This window comes from Dreissena polymorpha, chromosome 9 (genome assembly GCF_020536995.1).
Source record: "Dreissena polymorpha isolate Duluth1 chromosome 9, UMN_Dpol_1.0, whole genome shotgun sequence".
NCBI lineage: Eukaryota > Metazoa > Mollusca > Bivalvia > Myida > Dreissenidae > Dreissena > Dreissena polymorpha.
The window spans coordinates 9648784-9671654 of NC_068363.1; the positions used below are offsets into that span (position 1 = coordinate 9648784).

Here is a 22871-nt window from a genome sequence, read left to right on the forward strand (position 1 = left end):
AAATCATTTTAAATTATAAATAATCATATTATAACGAAAAATTATCTTTTCTGAAAAAAAAATCACTATTAAAGGGATCTTTTCACGCTTTGGTAAATTGACAAAATTGAAAAAAGTTGTTTCAGATTCGCAAATTTTCGTTTTAGTTATGATATTTGTGAGGAAACAGTAATACTGAACATTTACCATGGTCTAATATAGCCATTTTATGCATCTTTTGACGATTTTAAAACCTAAAAATTATAAAGCGTTGCAACGCGAAACGATTGAATAATTTGGAGAGTTCTGTTTTTGTCGTTAAATTTCGTGAAACTACGAAGATTGCTTATATAATGTATAAAATATTTAAAACTGTGTATTCGGCGGAATAGCTCAGTAGGTTAAAGCGTTTTTACTTCAGGACTCCGGCAGGACTCCAGGGGTCACTGGTTCGAAACCTGGTCCGGGCAATGTTCTTTTCCTTTTTTACATTTTATTCTTGAATTTTTACTGGAGCTTTTACGATCCAATGTTTACATTTATCGATATAAAGCATTTAATGAATAAGTTAAAAAATGCCAAAATCTGTGAAAAGGCCCCTTTAAATATATATATAACAAGGTATGCAACTCAAAATCACCCCAAAACGGAGTGCATCGCTTTGAACTGCCATATCTTCATCAATTGTGCAGCGATTTTCACGATCACGGTCTTATTCAACGCAGAAATGAATTTCCTTTCTGGAAATGTATATGTCTTGCAATAGTTTTACAAATGCTGGGTCAACTTTTAAAAAATAACACGATACACAACTCGCATCTTACGGAGGAATCCGAGATAGCCGATGTATGGGACGTCATTGAATTTGAACTATGACGAATACGGACATCGGCGATGTTTAGCGAAGCATCTGCACGGGGTTAAAAACTAAGACAATGATATCAAAATGTCAATACAAGGGTTAACTAGCGCCGGTTACATGGCTGATATATAACGAGCAAGTTCTTTAATGGAGCGAGCATGTACTACTTCAAAGTGGGTTAACTGTGTTTGAACGTACTAAGATAGCTTGCGAAATTGCAGTATTGTTTTTTATATTGAATACAAGGTTTTACCCACCAACGTTGTTTTATGACAAAATGATCGTGTTAAAGTGACTTAAAGTGCGCTAAAGTCAACATTTTATAGTATGACAATCGTTCATATGATGCTTGCTAGTATTTCAAAATAAGATGGGAATACCTTTTATTTATAAATACGTCAGATTAATTGTTTTTGTTGGTATATAAGAAGGAACAATTGGCATAGTTAGTCGAAATATTGTGTCAGCCAACTTTTTCTGGACATTCGCCTGTTTCGGTAAGTGTGATGTAGGCCAAATAAGTTCATTAAATATGAGTCTCGCTCTGGAAAAACGGGGCTTAATGTAGTTACTTAAAATGTCGCCCCATATTAGCCTGTGCAGTCAGCAAAGTCTAATCTGGGACGACAATTTACTCCTAGACTGGATTTTTAGCTAGAAGATAACTTTAAAACGAAAACTGATTAGCCTGTGCGGACTGCACAAGATAATCTGCCCAGGATGCCACTCTACGCACATGAATTAAACCCCTTTTATTTTTCCAGAGCGTGCCATGGCTTATGCATAAGTATATATACAGCAGCTGTATCAGTTGTGATCTATGCCTTCAACAGGTTAATTGAAATAATACATCTACTATTAATGTTAATAACACAGTTTTTTCTTCATTTAATTAGCATTTGTTTCAAATGCAATAATAATGCATACTTAATTTCATGAGCAAATCATTTCTCTGATATCATTCTCTAACGGATAAATAATTTAGTCATACAAAACATAAACATTATTTTCCTTTGGCCAAATATAAAGTAAGTATTGATATACTTATTGGAAACTGCCTAAGGATACTTGTGTGAAGATACCTGAAACAACAAACTGTGTAGACTTCTAGAAAACCACCCCAAGTAAGCATTTGGGAAATCTTCATAATAAGGAGCAATACTTGTATCATGTATGTCACTTTGATGTTGGATCAATTTGTAACAGTGGAGAAGCAATAATTTAATACTGGTCACTGATAATGAAAGACATGCATATTTAAAACACAGGTTTCTTACTCATGCCTTGTACCCAGTAGGCAAAGGGAATATGATCACCTATTCTAGTCTGGACAGGTAATGGCAGCTGACTTCTGCTGTTCTGAATAGGAACTTGATGGTGGTGTTCATTTCTTTGACACTGACTGTTTTCCTGTTGGTTCTCAGCTTTGCCATTCTGTATTCCTCCACCGGAGTACACTTCTGATGCACTTGATGTCAAATACTGTTGACTTTGTAATGATATATGTATAATCTACCTTGCTGTAAATGTACTTTCAGTTTTAATAACTTTATAAACTTTTTTGGATATAAGGAATGGGACAGAATTTCAGTATAATAAAACATGCCTAGTCCATTGTTAATTCAGTGGGACTATATTGCCAATAAAGAAATTAGCTAAATGTTGTTAACCAGAGTTGTACTCCTGGTATCCATGTTGTGCTTGTTTGTTAAGTTTTCAGCCTTGCATAACCATGGTCGCCACGTGGTGGACCCAGTTTAAGACCATGATATGGAAGACAGTGCTGTTGAAGAGAAGAAACAAAAGCAAAACATTTGCGGTATACATTTTGATGTTTATTCCATTGTATTTCATTTATAGTGTGATTGAATTTGGTTTGAAATTTTTCATTCCCTCTTGCACACTTGTTAACGTTAATAAGCAGAAAAATACCAGACTGTTTTATGTCTTCTCATTAATTACAGTTTGTAGTTGAATTGTAACATAATTTACACAATAAAATTAGTGTATTATTTCACTTATACAATAAGGTTATTTTTTACATGCATGATGAAATTCAGGTTACATTTGGTGTACAGCAAGTACATATCTTTGTAACTTCTACAGATATTTAATGGAAATTTCACAAATGTCTATTTGAGGTCACTGATAAAGGTCAATGTCACTGACCAGCAGAATAAGACTATGTTATGTTTACCATTTGTCTGCAGCTATATCTTGTTTGTCTTAACCCTTTGCATGCTGGGAAATTTGTTGTCCGCTAAAATGTCGTCTGCTGAATTTCTAAAATTAGCATTTTCTTTGATTTTTTTCAAAGAATACTATCAGAATAGCAAACAGTTTGGATCCTGATGGGACACCATGTTCTGTGGCGTCTCATCTGGATCCAAACTGTTTGCAAAGGCCTTAAAAATTCGGTTCCAGCACTATAAGGGCTAATATAGGCCATTGGTCATAGTGATAGAGTTATGTGGCCTAATAGTAGAGAGATCACTTTAATCAAGTAAGGCTTTACTCAACTATGATTTTTTAGCTCAGCTGTACCCAAAATATTGTCATAGCCAGCTTGTCGTGTCGTCTGCCATAGGCGTCGTGCTGAAAAACCTTAACATGGGCTCTTATAAAATCAAAGTGCTTCCACCTACAACTTTGAAAATTCATATGTTGATGCACCTTGATGAGTTCTAAACGCCACACCCATTTTTTGGTCACTAGGTCAAAGGTCAAGGTCAGCGTGACCTCTAAAAAAAATAAAAAAAATAAACAAGCTTTCATTTATTTAAAACTGCACCTGCAGCCGAGTGTTGGCACCTGTTATGCGGTGCTCTTGTTTAAATTAGGTTATATTATTAAGAAAGACAAAGTGTTCAAAGACAGAGTGTTTAGTATAAAAAAAAAAGATTAGATATACATATAGCTTTTTGAACATGATTGTTCTCGTGTAGTATGTTTGCATGTAAAATTTACCTAAATATGTTGATAATTTCAGTGCATAAATAAAGCCTCATTATTGTTTTAACATACGTGTTTGCACATAATGATACACCTCATGTATTTGTAATATAAATTGTTTCCTTGCAGGAATTCTTCCTTCCAGTCATGTATGTTGCAATCCTAGCAGTGATCAAGCGCACCGCACAGCTGAACCCTCTGGAGCCCTTTGGAGGCTTTCCAGAGTACTCCATCTTTAATGGCTCAATCCTGAGCTCTAGTTTCCCGGACAACCACCCTCTAAGAATTCTCGTGACTCCCAACAATTCTCAAGTACGAGATATCATGTCAGAGTTCTCAAAGATTTTCACTGATATAACAAAGAAAAATGTTTCTGTGGAGATTTTTCTGAATGACACCATCGCTGAAGAAGAGTTTCAAGCAAATGGATCCTCTGTATTAGCAGGCATTGTATTTAACTTTAACGGAAAGGGAAGTTTGAGTTACGCATTACGCTTCCCAACATCGTCCCTTCCTTCAGTCCAGTATTCGGACCTTTTTGCATCGCAGAGTAGTTGTAGAAAGAAAATAGGAGACACACAAGTGAATGATGATGGCCTTCAGCATAATGACAACTGTCAAGTGAATAAATATATGTTCACCGGCTTTGTACAACTACAAGCCACCATTGACGCAGCCCTCATGAAAGTTCTGTATGGGATCTCCTACTTATCCAATGAAGTTGCTGTTCAAATGTTGCCGAAGCCTGCCTTTCAAACGGACACCAACTACATTCAGGTCATTTCCTCCATGTACTTCGTGCTTGCATATTTACCATTGATCAGTTACTTTACTGTAGCTTTGGTTGCTGAAAAAGAGAAAAAAATCACAGAAGGCATGAAGATGATGGGCTTGAAATCCTCAGTATTTTGGTAAGAAACTGTCGTGCTGTTTCATACTTATTATCCATGAAAATTATTGTTTCAACAGCGTTGGATCGTGATACATGTATAACATGCAGTTATACACCATATAATTTATATGACTACTTTTATACACCTGCCTTTGAACTCTTTCCCACTCAGAAGCAAAGTGAAAATGGCTATGTGCAACAAGCATAAAACCAGAACATCCAGCAAGCAACTCACAGTCTGTTCAGGTTTTATGCTGTTTGCTGCTCATCAGTAACTAAGGGTTGAAAATGAAGCATTTAAAAATGGAATCTTGTAACAAAGGTTTTTAATTATATTGAACTTTCTATGGGACTACAAATGCATCAAAATAGGTTTCTATGTGGGAAAGAATGAATGGGTCATATTACCAGAACAACATTGGAGGATGTATCTGGTGGCACATTTATTTTTTGTAAGAAACTTCAGTGCTGTATCATATTTATTTTTGATAGCCATTGTAATTTCAATACCTTGGGTACATAACATTACATGCTATTATAGTCATTGATATTTATAAGACTATTTTTATATGCCGGTCTCTTAATGGGGCATATAATGGAAACACTCTCGGTGACTTGGGGGTTGGGGTGTGTCGGAGCGGAGGCTGCACCTTCATTGTTTCTGACAAATTTTTCATAACATGGAGGCAGAGTTATCAACCCATTCTATCCGCATCAGCCAATTTATTGTTAAAGCCCCTTTATTCATACAAAAATGTGAAAGTGGCCATATCTGCTGGCTATCTCGTTCAGTTTTTATGGAATCATGAAAGTGGCCATATCTGCTGGTTATCTCGTTCAGTTATCATGGAATCATGAAAGTGGCCATATCTGCTGGCTATCTCGTGCAGTTTTCATGGAATCTTCACCAAACATTCTTGAAATGTTTGTTTATTTGTTCACATAACATGGAGGCAAAGTATGATAACCAGTCAAATTGTGCCAAGAACATAAGAATTATTGCCCTTTGTGCAAAATGTTTCATTTCAGCTGTCTTTACTTTTCACAGAATCTTCACCAATCATTCCAGATATGTCTGTTCCCATAATATTGAAGTCAAGATCAATAACAAGTAAAAAAGTATGGCATCTTATTAGGTCTATTTTGTATGACAGGCGTATTTTAATATTCATGGCCTTGTTTTAAAATGATTTTTGTTAAATCATTTTGGCGTCATTTGGATCCCATATGTGCTGCAAATCTGCATTAAATTGTTTTCTTTTGGTAATTTTATTGAAAAAACAACATCAGATTTCATAACTTTCAATTTTTTAAATTGCAATAATTTTTGGAACATTTTGGTTGAGGTTGATATAAGGACTCTGTTTTGCCATGATTATAACTCATATCTGCCTTGCATGATATGAAGCTGACCTTTTTGCCTGTTTCCTGAACTTCCATGTCATTCTTAGTTTGCCAGCTTATGGTTGATAATCTAGCAAACAAAACTTCAAATAAATACCTTCAATATTTACACAGATATAAAAAAACTGTTGACTTCGTGTTAATACGTAACAAATATAAAACAGAAAATTTTACTAACTGTTCTTTACACACAAAACTTGTATGCATTTATATGTCATATCGAAATTGTGAGAAATTTCATTAAGTTAATAACATATATTAGCTCATGTGGGACCCATATGGGTTAAATATGGGCAGCCTATACACTGCAATGGCATATTCATATACAGCTTATGTGGGACCCATTTGGGTTCAATATTTGCAAGCCCATATCGGCATATTCATATACAGCTTATGTGGGACCCAGATGGGTTAAATATTTGCAAGTCCATATTGGCATATTCATATTCAGCTTATGTGGGACCCATATGGGTTCAATATTGGCAAGACCATATTTGCAAGTCCATATTGACATATTCATATACAGCTTATATGGGACCCATATGGGTTCAATATTGGCAAGACCATATTTGCAAGTCCATATTGACATATCCATATTCAGCTTATGTGGCACCCATATTGCTTCAATATGGCCAAGCCCATATTGGCATATTCATATACAGCTTATGTGGGACCCATATGGGTTCAATATTGTCAAGACCATATTTGCATATTCATATACAGCTTATATGGGACCCATATGCGTTCAATATGGGCAAGCACATATTGGCATATTCATATTCAGCTTATGTGGCACCCATATGGGCAGCCCAATGTTGGCATGTCTAAATACAGCTCATGTGGGACCCATATGGGTTCCATATCGGCAAGCCCATGTTAACATATTCATAAACTGCTTATGGGAGACCCATATGGGTGCAATATGGGCAAGCACATGTATGGGCATGCTCATGTAGGACTCATCTGCAAATGTTTGTATGGTTACTATATATTATTATGTTTTTATAAACATGTTTCATCAAATTATTGTCTGCAATAGTAGTACTTTTAAGAAGGATTTTTATCATTATACCTTACAGTATAGTGTATCAGTAAGGGAGAGACAATTAAAGAAGGTAAAATGTACAATCATAGTTCCTTATTTTCTTTATTAGTTTTAATAATACGCATATCATATGTAACATCATTATTTTTCAGGACGTCCACGTTTTGTGTGTACATGTTCACAGCGATTGTGATCACAGGCATAGTCACGATCATCGCTGTGGTTGCCGACTTCCTTCCCAACAGTAGCTATGGACTTTTCTTCATTCTGCTGGTGTTCTATGGTATATCCATGATATCACTGGCGTGCATGTTGGCACCATTCTTCAACAAAGCTATGGTTAGTGTAAGCTTTCAATCTGTCAACAATTAACCCTTTGCATGCTGGGAAATTTGTGGTCTGCTATAAGCATTTTCTTTGATTTTTTTTCAAAGAATACTATCAGAATAGCAAACAGTTTGGATCCTGATGAGACGCCACGTTTTGTGGCGTCTCATCTGGATCCAAACTGTTTGCAAAGGCCTTCAAAATTTGGTTCCAGCACTGAATGAGTTAATCTATCTATACAGTGAAGGTTGAAAATGTCTAAAACAGAGCTTTAGAAAAATTGTCTTTTTGGGACCTTATTTCCAAACCAAGACAAACAAATTTGTTGAACTGCCTTCAGAAGAAGATGATGTATTTCCGCTATAAAATGTCCCTTGGCCTATATCACTATTGGGATTTAAAATTTAACACAACTATATTACATCACAACTCCTTTGAAATGTAAAATTCACATATAATATTTCCACCAATGTTGTATCTCTTTCAGTCTTAAATCATGTATATATAATAATCACAAACCCCCTTTATAATACCTTTGATGCGCCTGCCCATCTATCAATTTACTTGAATACAAGGACAAAAATCATTCATCTAAAAAGAAAATGACAGCACATGCTTGACTGATTGTTCAACTGGTCATTTGATGTCTGATGTTTCACAGATGGCGGGCGTGGCGGCCAGCATGGGCACCATGATCGTAAGCTGTCTGTACCTGGCAGTGAGTCTGACGCGCACCTATGAGGAGGGCACTGGCAGCGTGTCCTACAAGATACCTGTCTACGGGCGCTGGCTTCTATGTCTCCTGTCACCCGTCTGTCTCGCTCTCGGCATGGACCAGGTATGACAACTTCCAGCTGGGACTTCACAAGTTTCTTCAGGGTCTCCATTAACCCTTTGCATGCTGGGAAATTTGTCATCTGCTAAAATGTCGTCTGCTGAATTTCTAAAATAATCATTTTCTTCGATTTTTTTCAAAGTATACTATCAGAATAGCAAACAGTTTGGATCCTGATGAGACGCCACATTCTGTGGCATCTCATCTGGATCCAAACTGTTTGCAAAGGCCTTCAAAATTCGGTTCCAGCACTGAAAGAGTTAACCCTTTACCTCTCAGATTGGCAGGTTGAAGAGTTTCTAGTCCCTTAGAAAGTCAAATCAAATTTAAGACCTTTCTAAGTAGATTGTTGTTATAAAGCCTACATTTCAAATCCTTAGTTACTGATAAGCAGCAAAAAGCCTGAGTTTTGAACAGACTGCGAGTTACAGGAAAGCTGTTCTAGGTTTTTGCTGGTTTCATATATAGACATTTTCAGTTTGATTCTTAGCAGAGTTAAATGTCACTGTACACAGTCCAAAACTCTGAAATTTAATTAAGCTGAATTTTTACAGATGTCCCTATATATTATGTTATATGTATTTTTGTAAAATTCTCAAATGCATCTGTGGATGTTCTACAGATAAACTTGAGGTTTTCAGATTCATGATAGGCTCTCATTGGTGGTTTAGTAATTTCAATTATATCATTTATGCAATTATAATGTTGGCAAGCGTATGGTAATAACTGAAATTCCAATCTTAGTTATAGCTATTTGTACTCATTTAGTTATTAGTTGCAACAACTGCCCACAAGTATTGATTATCGGGAGAAACTATTTTGAAACAACTGAATTCTGCAAATTTCAACCTACCAATATTAGTGCAAAACTATCTATACAGCTCAAATTCACACATAGTGTCACACTTATTACTGAGTATAATTAAAAAACATAATTCTTATCATGGTTATTCCTTTCCTACTCAAAAGTTAAGTAAAAATGGCTATATGCAAAAACCATCAAAAAACCAGAACAGCCTGCCAGTTACTTGCAAGTTGTTGAGGTTTTATGCTGTTTGCTGCTCATCAGCATCGAAGGGTTGAAAATAAAGCCTTTAAAACTTAACCCTTTCAGTGCGGCAACCGAATTTTAAAGGCCTTTGCAAACAGTTTGGATCCAGATGAGACGCCACAGAACGTGGCATCTCATCAGGATCCAAACTGTTTGCTATTCTGAGAGTATTCTTTGAAAAAAATAGAAGAAAATGCTGATTTTAGAAATTCTGCAGACGACATTTTAGCAGACGACAAATTTCCCAGCATGCAAAGGGTTAAATTTAGTAAGATTTTTTTTTTGATTTACTTAGAGACTACAGATGAGTTTAAGTGCATATCTCAGTGGTTAACCCTTTGCATGCTGGGTAATTTGTCATATGATAAAATGTCGTCTGCTGAATTTCTAAAATTAACATTTTCTTCGATTTTTGTTCAAAAAATACTATCAGAATAGAACAGAACGTGGCGTCTCATCTGGATCCAAACTGTTTGCAAAGGCCTTCAAAATTCGGTTCCAGCTCTGTAAGGGTTAAGGGTTATTGTTATTTTTTCAGGCTATATACATGGACATTACTGGTGGGCTCAATTTGACGTCTGCTCGCAAAGGGGATTTCCCGTTCATTGGCCCTCTGTTCATGTTGCTTGTGGACTCCATGATCTACTTCCTGCTTGCAGTGTACTTTGACAATGTTATTCCAGGTATTGGGTCAATTATTCCAAAAGTGTCCTTTTAAAAATTTAAGTAGTGCATATGTAAACAAGTAATTACGTTAATAATTTTATTTCCACTGGCCCATTATTCAAAAAGTCCTTTTTAAAAAATTAATAAGACTCACGTGAACAGTTAAATATTTCTTCCAGGTTTTCTAGGTTAATTGAGTTTAACTTATTTGAAAATATTGTGTTCAATTGTTCAAGGTAAATTGCAAACATTTTTGTTCACATAATGATACAATATGAAATACCTTACCAATTTTACAAGCTCACAACATATTGTATGTAAACATGTACTTGAATCAGCTATGATTTGTTATAGAATGTAATGAATTTGCTTTTTTTTAAATGTCCCAGTACAGAGCTTCGTGACTATATGTGTTAACCCTTTCCCACTCAGAAACAAAGTGAATATGGCTATGTGCAAACAGCATAAAACCAGCACAGCCTGCGAGTAACTTTTCAGGTGTTATGCTTTTTGCAGCTCATCAGTATCTTAGGGTTGGAAATAAAGCCTTTAAAACTTGAATATAGGAAGAAAGGTCTTTAATTAAATTTATTTTTTCAAGGGACTACAAATGCGTCAAAATACGTAAAATTTGAATGTAGTAAGAAAGGTCTTTAATTAAATTTAACTTTCTAAGGGACTACAAATGCGTCAAAATACACCCTTTCCCCCATGAGAAGCAAAGTGAAAATTGCTTTTGCAACCAGCATAATACAAGAACAGCCTGTGAGTAACGCGCAGTCTGTTCAGGTTTTATACTGTTTGCTGCTCGACAGTAACTAAGGGTTGGACCTTAAAATCTTGAATTTTGTAACGAAGGTCTTTAATTAAATATTACTTTCTAAGTGACTACAAATGTGCCAAATACATATCTAAGTGGTAGAGGGTTAAGATATGAGCTTTGCTCTGTGAAAACTGGTCTTGATTCTCTGGCATAAAATGTCATCTCAGATAAGCCTGTGAAGTCTGCACAGGCTAATCAGGTAAGACATGATTAGTGTGTGCAGTAGGCACATGCGTTTAGCTTGGTTGGCAGAGCACCGCTCTTATGTCCTCTGTCATGACCTGAAGAAAGGTCTTCAGCAGATGTTAAGAAAATCTCTACAGTTTGCTTCTTGGAAAGGGAAGCTGCTATAAGGGCATTTTAAACTGCCTATGCTTTATTTAAAACCTTACAAGACTTTCCCAAATTTCCTCAGTATTAAATTAGTTGAAGAAGAATGTCACATTGTTTAAATGTGTGGCCCCCTTTCCATGTTAATGCACCACCTTTTCAAAATGTTTCCCACCTTTTAATGTTCCTGTTTTATGTGCTAATGTTCTGGTAAATACAGAAACACTTAACATGTTTTTCAAACAGTAACATTTAGTATTACTTTGCATTACAATTTGCATAGAATATATGCGGAATAAATGCTTCGCTATTAGTACTCAAGTTAAAAAATAAATAAATTAAGTCACTTACAATGTTTAGCTTTTAAGATTGGGCGATTGCTCACAAAAGACATCTTTTTTACCTTTTTATACCCCCTTCCATTTGTAAGTCTGACTTAATCCCTATACTGATTCTACATTTTCTTGCCAACCTACACCAGTAAAACAGGTCTTGCAAGTTGATATTGGCTGAGATACTGTTTGTTTCCAAGGTATCATTGATTTTAACATGTTCTCGTCAGTCTTATATATATGAGCCGCGTTCTTAAAAAAACTGGGCTGAATGCATGTGCGTAAAGTGTCGTCCCAGATTAGCCTGTGCAGTCTGCACAGGCTAATCAGGGACGACACTTTCCACTTTTATGGTATTTTTAGTTTCAAGGAAGTCCCTCCTTACCGAAAATCATGTTAAGGCGGAAAATGTCGTCCCTGATTAGCCTGTGCAGACTGCACAGGCTAATCTGAGACGACACTTTACGCACATGCATTAAGCCCAGTTTTCTCAGAACAAGTCTCATATATATGTACAATTTTAAAGGTGAATATGGTCCAAAGTATCATCCGCTGTACATATTCTCCCCTTCTTACTGGTGCCCACCTAAGCAACGTGGTTTATTTGTTACGTTCAATAATGATGCTGTGGAGTATGGTGGAGAGCACCCAGGGGAGAGCACCTCAGCTGATATTGAACCTGTACCGGAGAACATGAAAGAAAAGGCTGCAGTCAGGTAAAATGACTGTTGTTGATCTTTGGATGCGTTAGGTTTATCATAAAAGATAGGAAATTACCGATTAATTCAAATCGACTTATTTTTTTTATCTTTAATATATATATATATCAATAGCCATTGGCTTAACCCTTTCCCACTCAGAAGCAAAGTAAAAATGGCTTTTTGCAAACAGCATAAAACCAGAACAGCCTGCAAGTAACTCGCAGTCTGTTCAGGTTTTATGCTGTTTGCTGCTCATCAGTATCTAAGGGTCGGAAATGAAGCTTTTAAAACTTTAGTATAGTAAAAAAGAACTTTAATTTAATTTAAATTTCTTAGTGGCTACAAATACGTTTCTAAGTGGTATTAGGGTTAAAGAGACTGTCTAGAGTGTGTTTCCTTGGAAGAACCAGTACTTAGTGTGTTGGACATCTCAGTAGCAAGGTGAACACTATATTAATTACATCACTGGGACTTAATTATCTGTTTTATAGTGGTTTCATTACTGTTTCTTTGCCAAGTGAATTGAATATTGGTACTCACTGTTGGCTTTTCATAATTCAATTATTGTAGTATGGTTCTTTTAAACCCAACATACCCGGTATGTATTGCACTTTTGTTCTGGTGTGTTTTTTGTAGCCACTAAGACTTTGTTACCATAAAAAAAGCGAAAACTGATGACCTTTATATTAAATAAATGTAGTAAGAAGGGAAACTCAACTATATGTAATCAGATTATTATTTTTGTGCTTAACCACTATAAATATGTGCTACAGTTTGCCATGCCTAAATGAAATGTGTAAATGGTTATGATAATGTTTTATTTTAAAGAATAAGTGGCTTAACAAAGATGTACAAGAGCACAGATAAGAAAAAAGGAGAAGTAAAAGCCATTAACAGTAAGCTACCACACTTTAATTTTGCTTTTCCTGTGGTAAAAATTAATTAGGGAATATCAGTGATTTAAAATTGGTAGGGATTATCTATCTTTTAAACACTGAAGAACATGTGTAATAATTATCAATTATTGTCTCTGTTTCACCTTCAGGACCTTTTTACTTGTTACTGAATTAGAACAGTGAATAAAATCGATCAATAACAATGCAGAACTCAACATTTCTGAAATGACATAGTAATATAAGTTCCGTGTTGTGATTATTTCCTGCAAAATTTTAATTTAATCCGTTTAAAATGTATAGAAATGGTAAACAAGCATAAACGTTTAAAAAAATGTTTGTTTCAGTGGTATATCAATTTTCTATCGTGTTTAATAATATTAAATACATAATAGTTATAATAATAATATAAATATCTTTATCTGATACTCAAGGATTTCAAGTGTTGTAATCTGTGTCTCTCTCCTGGTTTCAGATCTCTCCTTGACGATCTATGAGGATCAGATCACGGCCATTCTGGGTCACAACGGGGCAGGCAAGACAACTCTGATGAACATCCTCACCGGGATGACAGGGGCAACCTCAGGCAGTGCCACAATCAAGGGGCTTGTGAGTAGAACTGATAACTGTATAACATTTTGTACAATCAAGGGGCTTGTGAGTAAAACTGATAACTGTATAACATTATGTACAATCAAGGGGCTTGTGAGTAGAACTGATGTCTGTAAAACATTATGTACAATCAAGGGGCTTGTGAGTAGAACTGATAGCTGTATAACATTATGTACAATCAAGGGGCTTTGAGTAAAACTTATAACTGTATAACATTATGTACAATCAAGGGGCTTGTGAGTAAAACTGATAACTGTATAACATTATGTTAAATCAGGGGGCTTGTGAGTAGAACTTATAACTGTATACCATTATGTACAATCAAGGGGCTTGTGAGTCAAACTGATAACTGTATAACATTATGTAATATCATGGGGCTTGTGAGTAGAACAAATGATAACTGTATAATAATAATGATCAAGGGGCTTGTGAGTAGAACTGATAGCTGTATAACATTATGTACAATCAAGGGGCTTGTGAGTGAAACTGATAACTGTATAACATTATGTACAATCAAGGGGCTTGCGAGTATAACTGATAACTGTATACCATTATGTACAATCAAGAAGCTTGTGAGTAGAACTGATAACTGTATAACATTATGTACAATCAAGGGGATTGTGAGTAGAACTGATAACTGTATAACATTATTTACAATCAAGGGGCTTGTGAGTAGAACTGATAATTGTATAACATTATGTACAATCAAGGGGCTTGTGAGTAGAACTGATAACTGTATAACATTATGTACAATCAAGGGGCTTGTGAGTAGATCTGATAACTGTATACAATTATGTGCAATCAAGGGGCTTGTGAGTAAAACTGATCACTGTATAACATTATGTACAATCAAGGGGCTTGTGAGTAGAACTGATAGCTGTATTACATTATGTACAATCAAGGGGCTTGTGAGTAGAACTGATAACTGTATAACATTATGTACAATCAAGGGGCTTTGAGTAAAACTTATAACTGTATAACATTAGGTACAATCAAGGGGCTTGTAAGTAAAACTGATCACTGTATAACATTATGTACAATCAAGGGGCTTGTGAGTAGAACTGATAGCTGTATTACATTATGTACAATCAAGGGGCTTGTGAGTAGAACTGATAACTGTATAACATTATGTAAAATCAAGGGGCATGTGAGTAGAATTGATAACTGTATAACATTATGTACAATCAAGGGGCTTTTGAGCAGAACTGATAACAGTATAACATTATGTACAATCAAGGGGCTTAAACATTTGTGAGTAGAACTGATAACTGTATAACATTATGTACAATCAAGGGGCTTGTGAGTAGAACTGATAACTGTATAACATTATGTACAATCAAGGGGCTTGTGAGTAGAACTGATAGCTGTATTACATTATGTACAATCAAGGGGCTTGTGAGTAGAACTGATAACTGTATAACATTATGTACAATCAAGGGGCTTTGAGTAAAACTTATAACTGTATAACATTATTTACAATCAAGGGGCTTGTGAGTAAAACTGATAACTGTATACCATTATGTACAATCAAGGGGCTTGTGAGTAGAACTGATGACTGTATGACATTATGTAAAATCAAGGGGCATGTGAGTAGAATTGATAACTGTATAACATTATGTACAATCAAGGGGCTTGTGAGCAGAACTGATAACAGTATAACATTATGTACAATCAAGGGGCTTAAACATTTGTGAGTAGAACTGATAACTGTATAACATTATGTACAATCAAGGGGCTTGTGAGTAGAACTGATAACTGTATAACATTATGTACAATCAAGGGGCTTGTGAGTAGAACTGATAACTGTATAACATTATGTACAATCAAGGGGCTAGTTAGTAGAACTGATTACTGTATAACATTATGTACAATCAATTGGCTTGTGAGTAAAACTGATTACTGTATAACATTATGTACAAACAAGGGGCTTGTGAGTAGAACTGATAACTGTATAACATTATGTACAATCAATGGGCTTGTGAATAGAACTGATAACTGTATAACATTATGTACAATCAAGGGGCTTGTGAGTAGAACTGATAACTGTATACCATTATGTACAATCAAAGGGCTTGTGAGTAGAACTGATAACTGTATACCATTATGTACAATCAAGGGGCTTGTGAGTAGAACTGATAACTGTATACCATTATGTACAATCAAGGGGCTTGTGAGTAAAACTGATAACTGTTTAACATTGTGTACAATCAATGGGCTTGTGAGTAGAACTGATAACTGTATACCATTATGTACAATCAAGGGGCTTGTGAGTAAAACTGATAACTGTATAATATTATGTACAATCAAGGGGCTTGTGAGCAGAACTGATAACAGTATAACATTATGAACAATCAAGGGGCTTGTGAGTAGAACTGATAACTGTATAACATTATGTACAATCAAGGGGCTTAAGAATTTGTGAGTAGAACTGATAACTGTATAACATTATGTACAATCAAGGGGCTTAAGAATTTGTGAGTAGAACTGATAGCTGTATAACATTATGTACAATCAAGGGGCTAGTTAGTAGAACTGATAACTGTATACAATTATGTACAATCAAGGGGCTTGTGAGTAGAACTGATAGCTGTATAATATTATGTACAATCAAGGGGCTGGTGAGCAGAACTGATAATTGTATAACATTATGTACAATCAAGGGGCTTGTGAGTAGAACTGATAGCTGTATACCATTATGTACAATTAAGGTGCTTATGAGTAGAACTGATAACTGTATAACATTATGTACAATCAATGGGCTTGTGAGTAGAACTGATTAACTGCAAAAAATTGTGTACACATCTCAAAATGTCTGGGAAGTCCAGGCTTAATGCATGTGCATAAAGTGTCGTCTGAGATAAGCCTGTGAAGTCTGCACGGGCTTATCTGGTTGACACTTTCTGCTTAAACTTTATTTTCACTAAGCAGAGACTTTCTTTAAACAAAAAACAACATAAAAGCGAAGAGTGATGTTCTTGATAAGCCTGACTGCACAGGCTAATCTGTGAAGAATATTTACGCACATGCATTAAGCCCTCTTTCCACAAGAAGGCTTATTTATGAAAAACAAAAGTTCTTGTCCCCCTCCTGAACTTGTTTCTGGCCCCTCCCTGAATGTGTCCATCTGTGAATTAGTCAGACATAACGCTTTGTTCCATTTTAATTTATGCTTTCATATCTCACTTGCAGGTTTGTCTTTATGGAGACAGATCTCTATGTGTATTTATTGCGGGATCAGTAGAGACAAAGGTCAATGTCACAGGGGTCATTTATGTAAAAATTATTTATTATGTAAAAACTGATTCACATGCTTTTATATCTTTATAAAGACAAGACAACTACTGACTTATTTTTCCTGATATTTTACTCCAGATATTCCACAGCCTTAGGTTAACTTTGGCATATACAAATAATTAAATCCAATGTTTAGAAATACCAACTTGGATATTTCTTTGATTAGCACATTGTAGAAACTAAAGCAGTCTGCTCATGTTTTTTTTTTAATTTAACTGTTCCTACATGAAACCCCATGAACCACCCTAATAGAATTTGATATTAACATTCTGGTAATGATAAAATTTACTTAAGAACAATTATATTATCGAATTGTGCAAGGCATTTCTTCTGAAACTGTGATTTAACTTATATGTCTTATCATGTATGAAATTTTGGTAAATCAATTTTTTTTGTATGCACAGGATGTAACAAGGACTTCTGACATTGAAACGCTTCGTTCCATGACAGGGGTGTGTCCTCAGCACAATATTCTGTTTGACCAGTTCACATGCTATGAACATCTAAGACTGTTTGCTGGTTTGAAAGGAGGCAATATCTCAGAGGCAGAGGTGAATTGTTTAATGCTAATATTATTTGCAAAAGAAAAATTAAGATCTCTATTTATTTGTAAGATTAAAAAAAAAATTGTTATAAACAGCATTTGCATTATTATACCTCACTCTGTGTAATTTACTGTATAATATTTTACAATTCTACCCTTGAATGGTGCGCAAATAGAACAATGGAAAAACAAAATTGAAAGAATTCAAATTTAAATTTAGGATTTTAAAGTGGATTTTCTTGTTTTCAAATAATAATCCAGATAGAAACATTTTTAATTCATTTTTCATTTAGAAAGCTAGGGGTGTATACCCTTATTGAGTGTAAACTATGCTTAACAGAAACACGGTTGTGTTTAAAACTCCCGTGAATGTTCAGAATGTATGTTTGATAATGTAGAAATTATTTTATATATATATTTATTTCTTTTGAAAACAGTTCTAATTGCTGCTGCTAACAATTTGTTCATACATTTTAAAAATAAACTATCAGAAGGCGACCCAATTTCACAACTTTGATGCGATAGTTCAAATGTAATATGTCACCACCCTTTGTATTGTTATCAGAATAAGCAACATGTTTGTGGCATTATTTGTTCTTACTATCTAATAAACACTTTGTACAAAAATAAATTAATTTTGTATGTGTGGCTCTAAATGTTTGTATTTTTTATACATTTTGTATTACGGATTTAAATGAAAGTAGTGTAGAAACTTCATATAGCTTTACATATGCAACTTTCATGCAGAAATTGAAAGGTGCAAAAGGTTGTTTTAGCCATTTTAGAGCTAGATTGTGTTAAGTGAAGGGTTCTTAAATGTTTTCTCACACTAAATACCATATATTATTCAGCTTGGCAAAAAAAAACAATAGTGAAACCACTCTGCAAGCAATGAACACAGTATATGTCATGATTGATATATTAAGGCATAGATTCAGATTAAGACTTCAAAAAACCTTTGAAACATGGCAGGGCCTGCATAAATGAATATACGTTAATATGTTTTGAATAATGCAATTAATATCACAAGCAATATAGGGTTACATAACATACTATCAACCTTCAAAATGGTAATGGCATCTGAGGTTGGCAATACGTTGCATCCCCCTGTATGGTAAGTGATATTTATAAAATATATACATGTTGTATTAAAAAGTACCTATTTTACATCAAAACAAGAAACATTTAGTGCCTTGTAGTATTGTGTAGTACCACAAATTATGTTGACTCATACTTTAAATGGATTTCAACAGCAAGTATTAAACATCTGAAACAGAAAATGAGTCGTGCCCTGAGAAAATGGGATTAAATGCATGTGTATAGTCTGCACAGGCTAATCAGGGACAACACTTCCCTTAAACTGGATTTTTGCTAAGAAGATACTTTCATTAAAAATTATCATAAAAGCAATAAGTGTTGTCACTAATTAGCTTGTGCAGACTGCAGAGGCTAAGATGGACAAAACTTCACACACATGCATTAAACCCCCTTTTCACAGAGCATGACTTATGATATTTTTTACCAATCAGATTGATGAGGCACTGGCAGTGGTCGATCTAAAGGAACAGAGGGATGTCCTTTCGACTAAACTCAGTGGAGGGCAAAAAAGGAAACTCTCTGTGGCCATAGCAATCATTGGTGACCCAAAGGTATACTGGGAACTGATCATTTGAATGTTAATTATGTACCTATCAGTTCAAGGCCACCCATGTATATGAGCCTTGATCTGGGAAAATGGGGCTTAAGGCATATCCGCAAATTGTCATCACAGATAATCAGAGATGACACTTTCCGTTTAAACTGGATTTTTGATAAGATGAGACTTCCTTTAAGCAAACAAGTGTACATACATGCGGAAAGTGTTGTCCCAGATTAGCCTATGCAGACTGTAAAGACAAATCTTGGACAGCTAATTATGCACAAGCATTAAGCCCCCTTTTTCCACGCGAGGCTCATATTTTATATTCAAAAATCAAATACCAGTACAAGAATTCATATTTGCTGCTATAGCGTTATTTGTTTTACATATCATAATGGTCTCTGATTGCACAGTCAATATCTGTGTCTCTGATTGGACTGTCAATTCCCCCATGTCTGATTTGAAAGTCAATTCCACTGTCTCTGATTGGACAGCAAATGCCCCTGTCTCTGATTAGACAGTCAATGTCCCTTTCTGATTGGACAGTCAATTCCTCTGTCTCTGATTGGACAGTCAATGTCCCTTTCTCTGATTGGACAGTCAATTCCTCTGTCTCTGATTGGACAGTCAATGTCCCTTTCTCTGACTGGACAGTCAATTCCTCTGTCTCTGAATAGAAAGTCAATGCTCCTTTCTCTGATTGGATAGCAGATTTCCCGGTCTCTGATTGGACAGTCAATGCTTCTGTCTATGATTTGACAGCAAATGCCCATGTCTTCGATTGGACAATCCCCTGTCTCTAATTGGACAGACAATGCCCGTCTCTGATGGGACAGTCAATTCTCCCGTCTCTGATTGGATAGTTATTGCCCTTGTCTCTGGGCAGTTGATTCCCCTGTCTCTGATTTGAAAGTCAATTCCCCTTTCTCTGATTGGTCAAATCCTCTATCTCTGATTGGACTGTCAATCGCCCTGTTTCTGATTTGACAGTCACAACCCAAGTCAGTGAGTGGACAGTCGATTCCCAACTGTCTGATTGGACAGTCAATTCCCAAGTCTCTGATTGGACAATCAATTCCCATGTCTCTAATTGGACAGTCAAATCCCAAGTCTCTGATTGGACAGTCAATTCCCAAGTCTCTGATTGGACAGTCAATTCTCAAGTCTCTAATTGGACAGTCAATTCCACTGTCTCTGATTTGACAGTCAATTCCCAAGTCTCTGATTGGACAGTCAATTCCCAAGTCTCTGATTGGACAGTCAATTCTCAAGTCTCTGATTGCAGATTATCTTTCTGGATGAGCCCACTGCAGGTATGGATCCATTCTCGCGTCGTTCTCTGTGGGAGGTGCTGAAGAACAAGAAGAAGGGCCGCATCATTCTCCTCACTACACATTTTATGGATGAGGCTGATATACTGTCAGGTAAATGGAGAATACTTGGTCAGTGCAGATGGGTTTATGTGGTTGATTGGGTTATGTTTTCATCCTTTGAAAATAGACTTATCTGTATTTGACACTCATCTGATATTATATTTATTCCATCATTTTCTCAAAATTTCACTTAATTTTGACTCAACAGTCACTTAAGAAAATAGCAGAATTTGCAAGGAAATCAAAAACAAAACAACATGATTTCAAATAAATATATGCAAATAAACACATTTGTGTCATTGCTCTGCTCAGAACAGCTTTATACTGGCAATTCAGAAATAAAATTATGGTCATGCCTTTAGCTTTTGCTTTGACACGCCCCTGATGACTGAATAAATTCTCATGGCCATGATTTTTTAGCGAGGCTGTTTTCGGAGAAAACCCGAGCTATTGTCATAGCCAGCTCGTTGTCCGCCGTACGCCGTAGGCGTCGTGCTAAAACCTTAACATTGGCCATAATTTTTTAAATATTGAAGATAGCACATTGATATTTGGCATGCATGTGTATCTCATGGAGCTGCACATTTTGAGTGGTAAAATTTCAAGGTGAACATCTTTCTTCAAGGTCTAGGGTTGAAAAAACAAAGTCAAGGGAAGTAATAAGCTTTAAATGGACATAGTTATCTGACCTGCCCACGTATATATTTTTGTTAAATAAATCAAAGCGATGCAGTAGGCGGCATTATGTTTCTGACAAGCACATTGTGGTAAAAGGTCAAGGTCATTCTTTACGGTCTTTGGTAAAAAAAGATTAAAGGGAAGTAATAAGCTTTAAAAAGGGAGAAAATTATTCAATATTGAACATAGCCACTTTATATATTTGGCATGCATGTGTATCTCATGGAGCTGCACATTTTGAGTGGTGAATCTACAGTCACAGTAAAGTGGCTTTTATTTATTTGCTACTAAAAATAGAGATTTGTTACAGACAATTATTTTTCAAGGGAAGTAATTTATATAATTATTAATCTCATATAATATATTTCCTACCAAGAATTGAAGTTCTTTTTCACAGTTACTGTACAGATTTTTTTTAATTATGTATAACCCAAATGATTTTTTTCAATGTTTTTTTTAAATGATATAATTATAATTTTCTTTGATGTTTATTACATACCTGTGGACTTATGTCCATAGATACATGATCAACTCTGGTTATGAAAATTTTATGAAAAAGAAAAAAAAACTCTGGTTATGAAAATTTTATGAAAAAGAAAAAATCAACTCTGGTTATGAAAAAGAAAAAAAAACACTCTGGTTATGATTATGAAAAAGAAAACAACCAACTCTGGTTATGATCTCTTTTAAACCACAGGCCTTGGTTGTCAGTGATGTCTGACATGGTCGTAATTGACTATGAGACCCTCCCCAACCCCCCCCCCCCCCATACCTGGCAAATGATAAATAGAAATTTTTTTCAATGCGGCGCAATAGGGGGCATTGTGTTTCTGACAAACACATCTCTTGTTGGGTCACTAGGTCAAAGGTCAAGGTCACTGTGACCTCTAAAATAAATAAAAAATCTGACAAGCTTTCGCAGCCGAGCGTGGCACCCGTTATGCGGTGCTCATGTTTTATAGTGCCGCCCTCTGAAAAATGGTGTCTGCATGCTCATGAGGGATGGCATTTTCTGTTTTTATGATGTGTTTTTTAAGGAATTCTCTTGTTAGCAAAAATCCAGTCAAAGCAGAAAGTCTTGTCCCTAATTAGCGTTTGCAGACAATCTAATCTGGGACAGCACTTTTCTCACATGCATTAAACCCCATTTTACAAGAGCTCTGCTTAAATCAATTTAGAAAAAAGTTAGTTTTGTGTTTATTTCAGGGACATATTCGAATAAAATGCATGCATTTCTGTTTTAAAAGGTGTCAAATGCATTTTAGACAAATCTGAGACATGTATTGTTTCAAGTTTGTAATCTTTAATAATGCAGCAGAAAGTGTAGTCATTTTATATGCGAGTTTATGTATTCTTTATCTGTATGTATAAAATATGCTTTGTATTAACCCATTCCCTCTCAGATGCAAAGTTAAAATGGCTATGTGCAAACAGCATTAAACCAGAACAGCCTGCGAGTAACTCAAAGTCTGTTCAGGTTTTATGTTGTTTGCTGCTCATCAGTAGATCTATCTAAGGGTTGGAAATGAAGCCTTTAAAACTTGAATCTAGTAAGAAAGGTCTTAAGTTATATTTAACTTTCTAAGGGACTAAACATGCATAAAAATACGTATCTAAGATGTAAATGGTTAAGACAATA

At 35.4% G+C, this 22871-nt stretch overlaps 1 protein-coding gene across 1 annotated transcript in view; it reads left to right on the forward strand.

Annotated features, from left to right (window-relative positions):
• The first annotated feature begins 929 nt into the window (after window positions 1-929).
• LOC127844756 (cholesterol transporter ABCA5-like) overlaps window positions 930-22871 on the forward strand; it is a 56708-nt gene continuing 34766 nt past the window's right edge. Inside the window, exons 1-12 of the mRNA XM_052375214.1 lie at window positions 930-1338; window positions 2555-2660; window positions 3923-4704; window positions 7287-7473; window positions 8123-8299; window positions 9886-10030; window positions 12025-12214; window positions 13028-13095; window positions 13568-13701; window positions 17403-17549; window positions 19072-19191; window positions 20467-20605. Coding sequence (XP_052231174.1) covers window positions 2574-2660; window positions 3923-4704; window positions 7287-7473; window positions 8123-8299; window positions 9886-10030; window positions 12025-12214; window positions 13028-13095; window positions 13568-13701; window positions 17403-17549; window positions 19072-19191; window positions 20467-20605 — 2176 coding nt within the window. The 5' untranslated portion in view covers window positions 930-1338; window positions 2555-2573. The remainder of the gene's footprint in view (window positions 1339-2554; window positions 2661-3922; window positions 4705-7286; window positions 7474-8122; window positions 8300-9885; window positions 10031-12024; window positions 12215-13027; window positions 13096-13567; window positions 13702-17402; window positions 17550-19071; window positions 19192-20466; window positions 20606-22871) is intronic.